The sequence below is a fragment of the Austrofundulus limnaeus genome, unplaced genomic scaffold, assembly GCF_001266775.1.
Source record: "Austrofundulus limnaeus strain Quisiro unplaced genomic scaffold, Austrofundulus_limnaeus-1.0 Scaffold44, whole genome shotgun sequence".
Classification (NCBI taxonomy): domain Eukaryota; kingdom Metazoa; phylum Chordata; class Actinopteri; order Cyprinodontiformes; family Rivulidae; genus Austrofundulus; species Austrofundulus limnaeus.
The window spans coordinates 530,269-537,899 of NW_013952446.1; the positions used below are offsets into that span (position 1 = coordinate 530,269).

A 7,631-nucleotide genomic window follows, 5' to 3' on the forward strand; every position below is an offset into this window, starting at 1 on the left:
AAGCCCAAAATAAGCAACTCACGTTCAAAAATAAGCCCAAAAAACTGCAACCCGTGACTCACGGAATTTACAAAGGACTTTAGAAAGAAAAAAAAAAAGAAGCCCAAAGTTGCTTATAATAAGCGGACCTGGCAACACTGCTTGGAAGATGCTGCTTTTACAAGACGTGTTCTTGAATAATGAATTACTTTTGTTTTTTGTAACATTTATGAAAAAGTCTGAGCAAACCAAAAAGGTGACCTTATCAAAGAAGGAAACATAAAAACATAGAGCCACACAGCAGGAGAATTCTATATTTATTGTAAACCAGTGAAGACTTCATCTGTTATCTTAAATCTGAGCCCTAAAGCCAAACACCCATGCTCTTATTTCTGCACCAACCCTTTGGCAAACTTATTAATAGTTTGGATTAAAACATGTCCCTGCAAAATGGGACTGTGCTTCAAGAAGTGATTTTACATTCAGTTGTTGCTATTTTTTATTATTTTTTTTAATAAATGACATATTAATATGCTCACATATGGTTTCATTTAAAGGGCCAGCATTGTGTGTTTCTCAGGCATATAGTTCAATTCTATATCACAATAAAGTAACTATGTCACCTTCAGTTGTTATGAAAATGCTGTTTAAATGTATAAATCAAAAATAAATTTGACTCCGCATCATGTGGGTTTCTAAACTTGAAGCCAATCGTCGCTGATGTCCCCCGTTGCCATTCAGTATTGACCAACCATTAGCAGTTTTGTTGGATCATCACAGGCCTTCATTATTTAAATAATCTCATGAGGACGGGGGGCTAAAGTGAAATCGTCAAACTAAAATATGTGGAATTTAGAGCCAAACGTATGTCTGTGGTGTGATGTCTAATTAGGCCATGTCCTCCAAAACATTGGAGTGCATTCCTATAGTGGGGTGGATTAGGATTTACCATAGCGAAATGGGTGCAGATTGGCTGAAATATGTGGAATTTAAAGCCAAACGTATGTCTGTGGTATGATGTTTGTTTTCGCCACACCACCATGACCACGCCTTTCATCAAACAGTTTTTGTGCTTGAAAGCAAGTGAGATCAAGTTCTTATCTGTGTTCTGACACAAATTGTTGCTGATTTGGTGAAGAGGGTCAGAGATGAATCTTTCCGAGCCAAAAAGGTCACTTCCTGTTGTCAGGGGGCAGGGCTTTAATAATGTCATATGGTACGGTCAGGCATGCAACATGGATGACTCATATGAAGTTTGATGTATTTTAGCATTTTGATGTGAAAGTTACAGCTTTTTGAAAATGTAACAGACGGACGGACAAGCCGACGGGTGAGCTGGACAGATGGAAAGCATTTCCAAGTCCCCCCGCCTCGATGACGGGGGACAAAAAAAGCTGCAACAATAAAGAATATCGTTTTTGTAAAATGTCAACTCAGGATACAATTGAACCTTACTGTCGGACCCAGAAAGTACGTTTTCTGAAGAACCGGAGTGAGTAGAGAGTAGACTTTGTGTAGAAAACCTGTTTTTTTTCTCAGTTTTTTTTCTCCAAGTCAACACTTGCAGAACCAAAAGCTGCAGTGCATTATTTTAAACCTGTACCATAACTGTCCTTCTGGAGCTATAGTAGTTAAACTAAATGACAGCACGCTGACAAATGGTGCTGGAATAAAGAGTTAATGGTCTGAGGTATTGGTGCTTAACGCAAACTTTAAGGAGCTGCTCTGTGGCCTTGCATTCAGCGTTGACCCGGTGGTGTGAAAAATGGGATCAATTAAAGCCGAGGCAGGTTTAGAGATGACTTACGGCTCTCCTGAGTCACTTGTTACGTGAACCATAACAAGGCGAAAGCAGAATGGGAAAGCTTGTCTTTTGTTTGGACATAAATTACCTGAGTTCATGCGGCCTGTTTGGGGAGCTGACAGGGATGTGCTGCATATTTCATCCTGGTAACAGTTAGTTGCATTCATTTCCTACATGCTGGCTATTTTTGACAAAAAATGTAAATGAAAAAAGTGACACTTAAAAATAATTACCGGCAAACGAACAGCTACAGCTTGGATTCCTGTCACCAAATTAAATGACATCTAATATGGGAGGGCAGACAGAGACCGCTTGTGGCGGTTTGGCCTAAACAAGAACAAGCACAGGAGGCTTGGTTAGGGAGTCTGGCTGTTAATGTTAATACCAGAAGTTTGGAAGCACAAACATTAACTTTTTTATATTAAAATAATCATGTCAAAAAATGCTGAGCTTTTCAGAGTCGACAGATTTGCTTCATAAGAAGGAATAATTTCTTTAGCATTGTACTCAACACAGCTGGATTGTACACTTCCACTGTTCATTCTACAGATGCCAGCTAGTCTAATAAGGTGAACTAAAATCTGGCACAAAAGGCCTGATCATTCCTTGAAGGAAAGCATATCATCTGCTGCCTTTCATGTCAGATTTTGAAACTAAGATTATTTCATAGTGAAAAAACACATCTTAATGACATTATGATTTCAAGATATTTTTCAGCTCTTGTATGATATGGTAAATATAGCTGTGTTTGTGTTGCTGCAGGTGATTAGCTGTGGCAGCCAAAAAAGTTTTAATAAAGTTTGAAAATGTGCTTTCATTGAGTACTTTCTGAAAAGTTCAAGATCCACTGTTTCAAGATATTTTTAGTGATTTTTTGTTCAACAAAACAGTGTTTTAACATGTTTTTTAAACACTGAAAAGTACTACGTGTACGACTGACTAACTGTAATCATTAGTACAGAAGTACTATTTAATAAAGAGAGTTTTACTCACTGTTGAGTTGTAGCGAGTAGCTGCTCTCTTGAATTCTGAACGCTCATTTTCCAACAAGGAATTCCCACTGGAGAGGCATTCCAGTTTGGCCTTTTAGTGAGAAATTCCCATTTCCCAATAGGCCACAACAAAAGTAGCTGGTGAAAATGCAGCAAAATGGAGATTTCACATGCCATATTTCGCCAGCTGCTGGCTACTTGTGCACTTCCGCCTAGTGGCTGTCATTCTGCAGGTAAAATAACTGACATGCCTTATGGGAGATGTGCTTTATGGTCAATGCTGGCTTTAAAGCAGCACATAAAATAATGTGGCCAAGCTGGCTACATTCAACCTTCAGGTTTTGAGTTTGACACAAGTTTTAGGTGAACCATACAAATGTTCTAAGTCTGGATCAAACTGCAGCACTACCTGAGCCAAAAGAGACATTTTCTGTTTTATATTATTTATGCTATTGATTTCCTGCAGATAAAATTCAGCCACGTAATCTGATGGGAATGTTTTCATGTCTTTCACTCAGTGAATCGGGCTGCAAGGTTGTACACAAACGCAAGCAAATGTAGAAACAAAATGACTATGTGAGCAGGACATCATGCTTTGTAGTGCTCCACAGAATTATTTAAATCTCTATTATGCAGGATTTTTTTTCCTTTTGTTACATTTTCAGTATGAAAGTGTTTTGGTTTGAAAGCCTAACATTCGTGTGTTTATTGCCAGTGTCAATACAATGTTTGTTTATTTTCCAGGAGCACATGATCCTCTGTCGTTTCGCCGATCAAACTGCTGTCCAGCTGCCACCCGAGAGGCGCCTCATCGGTACTGTTTTCAACCTCTTTCCTAATGGAGTCATACTGTATATGATGTGTTCATATGATGTGTTCACTGAACCGTGGAAACGGGTGAAATTCAAGTGAGCATTACCTTTAATTTGACAGATACTGAGCTCAAATTTGGTGGAGCGGTAGCTGAAAGTGATCTTAAACACATACTATAAGCACCGATAGATTATGTGGGATTTGTTTTTTTAAACTTTTGCATGCAGGCTCTTGTGCATTCCTTCAAGAAAACTGAATGAGCAGCATGCTTCATAAATTCTCACTGTTCAATTATGATTCTCTTACCTTGTATTTTAACATAATGAACACCATCTTTTTTTGACAATGTTTGTTACAATAGAAGCAGGAAAGTGTAAATGCACTGAGAACACCCACTCCTGTTACTTCTGAGTGTTTTGAGGTGTGTTAAAATGGTAATGTATGGATCATTTACAGCCCGACAGAACAGCTGCACTGAACAGTTGCCAGAGCCGAGCTTGAAGGAAGTGAGAAACCTCCACTCCCGTGTCTGAGCTCTACTGTACATTGTTACATCTAGTCTAGTGCTCTCTTCACCCTGATAGCTCTTCAGTTTATCAGAAAAAAGCTCCCTGATGTCTCGTCAGACTGAAGCCCTTTTATATGTACCTGACAGCAGCCGTCGCCCTGTGGTTTATCCTCTCTATCTACAAACAGATCTCAGTCTTTCACACTAACATTGTTTTACCAGCTTTCTTCTCATCTCTCCTGAGCCTGAGAGACAGACTTTAACCATCAGGAACCACTTACATTGAGTATGTTTACAGCCAGCTACCACATGGTACACCGCAAAATTATTATATATATTGGGTCATCTTCTGAATGGGTGTTCTGAACTGTAATTTCATTGTGCTCTGTGTCTCTATTCTATTCTATTCTATTCTATTCTATTCTATTCTATTCTTTTGAAGAGTTCTGTTACACGTGAAAGCTAGAAATAAACAAAACAAAGCAGAATACTTTTGTACAAACAAAACTATGTTCGTGATGATCAATTTTCATTGTTAACTCCAGCTTTAATCTGCAAAAGTATTTTTTACACAACATTTGATGCTTCAGCTGCAAAATTACACCTATGTTGCTAAAAAAAAAAAAGCCTTGCGCTGCCTTTTAAGATGACTGAATTATTTGATTTTCTGTCAGTCCATTGAGAATTTGACATTTATTCATTAATAATGCAGAACCTTTGAATTGGATTCATATCGAACAGTCGATATTTTGTACTGACAAGATAAAAAAAATAGTTGTTTTTCATTTGTGCTGTTCAGCAAACAAGTGGCTTTTCTCACAGTTTATTTGGAACAATTGAAAATGTTTCACTCCAGACCAGCTTATAAATTTAACTTTGTGTCTGGTAAAACCTTTCATTCACATTATTTTGTTGTTGTTTTTTACTTCTCCCCAAAAAAAGAACATTTAACACATTTATTAAGTAAATGTTAGCTTAGTTTTTATCCCTTTCAGAGAAAAACTTGATAGTGTTATTTGTTTATTTAATGCATTTGTCTCTGTTTGACTGCAGGTAAACAGTGTATGGGCTTGGTAGACCTGGATCGATCGTGGGCAGCAGAGACTCATGGGTACTCTGTGCAGGTGATGACTATGGAGCCAGAAAGCTGCTCACCGAAGAACAACATGCTGGTGGGAAGGCCGCCACAGAGGACTGAACAGGAAGTCATTGATCAGCATCTGAAAGCATCGCAGAATAATTAGGAGTGCGAGTGTTCAGCAGGATGTTGTCAGAACAATCAGGGTTGGATAAAGTACTCAAGCATCTGTGTGGTGTGGTTAAATCATCACTATTTTTATATATTTACTTAGTTTTGTTTTATTGGTTTTGTGCAGATTTGGTTTCAATATAACAAAGTAAAATGTTTCTGTATTTGTTAAAGAAAAATCGTACAAAAAATATGTTTGGAACCAACGAAATGTTAAAATTTGCTCTCTTTTCACACATTTGACTGAATCCCCTCAGATAAGTCCTTCCAGTTATTGCTGCTTGGTTTTAATAAAAGAGCTTGAGCCTTTCTCCAACTTGCAAAGCAGTCGTGTCTTTGCTTGCAGTGTTTGTTCAAGCTGTCGGCGTACACCGAAGCAGCGGGAATCTCGCACCCACCTCGCTAATGAAGCGCGCCATACGTCCACGTTCGCCGAGAAATGTGTCTGTGAAAGCGCTCATCAGTCAGCTCCGGCTGATTAACCCAAGGAGAAATTCAGAGCTCGAAAACTCATCTGCGCTTAAAGATGAGATGTGGACTCGCCTCCGTCTCATCTCGCCTCCACCTCTGTGTGTTCTAATGAAAGACTGAGACGGAAAGCCGTCCGCGGAACCGGGGGAAATAAGATTTAAACTCCCATCACATCAGGTAAAAAAGACCACTTTTCATGCTTCTACAGAGAACCTGATTATTTCTCGCGAAGAAGCAATGTGAACAGGCTCTGCGTTCAGTAATAAATTCAGCAGCAATAAATATTTTATGATTCTGCCAAGAAGGTCAGTGCCTGATTAGGTGCCGTGGTTTAGATCCCCATCACTGAAAATTACACAGTTCTCCTTTTCCACTTTGTTGACAAACTGCTACTGCTGAACATCTCATTCCTGCTGCGGACTCTGGTTCTCTTGAAAAGAATCATATTCTGCCACAAATGTGTCGGCTGCAGAAAAAGAAGTGTTAAGAGGAGAGCCCTCACAGAGGGGCTATACAGGAAATACAGGGTTTTTTTTAGCAATGGCCTCATCTGAATTCAGTCAGTAGAGTCAATCTGTCCTGAGGTATGTTTTTTTTTCCTCTCTTTTCCAAAAAGCAGGCGTTTGACTCCTCATTTATGCTTGTGGCTCTGCACGAGTATACAGAGAAAACACAGTTGGTTCTGCCTAAAGCCCGCGTGAGAACGAGAAAACTGTGAAGCTGTGAAAAGCGTTGACTGAACTTAAAACACAAAGGACTGGAGGGTGACTGGAGTGGATTTTTTTTTTTTAGTTTAAAAAAAGAAATTATGTTGACTTTTTGCTTGAATATAAAACTTTTCTTTGGTAAGAACTCTTCTCAGAGAGCTTTAACACGACTTCATGGTGAGTTATACACTGAGCTGAACACAGCAGAGTTGCACCTCCATGCTGTTGGTCATTCCCTTCAAGATCTTTGAATCTTGCCTTTTTTATTTTTAATGTACAGCCTGGTCAATAAAGTTATTTTTATTTAATTTGCATATTTTTTATTACAGTTAAAATCACACTTTTTTTACATTTAAGTGCTGCATTCTTCTTTTTTTTTTTTTTTGTCTCCTATAATAGATGCTTTATAACAATGCTATTCAACTAAATTACTTTGTTTTCTACAGTTACTGAAAGCCAGCCGCTCAGGGGCTGGACATCCAGCAATTAATAAAAATTTAAATGTGTACTCTAATTTTTTTTTCTGGTTTAAAATTTAATGTAAAACAAGGATATGAGATAACTGGTACCATTTTACAATAAGCCTCCTCTTATAGATGCCTTAAAATAGTTTACAGATAGGTTATTAATTCATCTGTAAACACTATAAATCATTAATGTTTTTATGCATTAAAGATGATTAGTTAGTCATTTTTTATTAATGACAAATAAACATATAAACGTAATAAAGGAGCCTTATAAACAGTACTGTTTTACACTTTAAAATAAGGCTCCCTGTGATAATTGTGGATATGTATAATGCAGTAATACAATACAATATTATATGTAAAAATATGTTTCCAATACATTATTGTTCTTGCGAGGTACTCTGAAATGTTTAATACAGCACTTTAGATATGTACATGAACAGATTTGTATGACTATTTGGCAAGAAAGCAGACAGTTTTTCTCTTTCTTGTCCATCATTAATGCATAAAAAACACATTGATGATTTGTAAAGTTTTTGCAGAGAAATTAACCTATCTGTAAACTATTAATAAGCCATGAAAGAAGCCTTATTTTGAAGTGCTACCAAAATTATATTATATTATATTATATTATATTATAT

The 7,631-nt window shown here is 37.5% G+C and overlaps 1 protein-coding gene across 2 annotated transcripts in view; it reads left to right on the top strand.

The window, feature by feature from the left end:
- The window catches only part of gstcd (glutathione S-transferase, C-terminal domain containing), a 62,747-nt gene extending 55,716 nt beyond the window's left edge, over positions 1–7,031 (top strand). For both annotated transcript variants that reach the window (XM_014007741.1, XM_014007742.1), the window contains 2 exons: positions 3,520–3,589; positions 5,150–7,031. In XM_014007741.1, coding sequence (XP_013863195.1) covers positions 3,520–3,589; positions 5,150–5,340 — 261 coding nt within the window. In that variant the 3' untranslated portion in view covers positions 5,341–7,031. The remainder of the gene's footprint in view (positions 1–3,519; positions 3,590–5,149) is intronic.
- Positions 7,032–7,631: the final 600 nt, after the last annotated feature.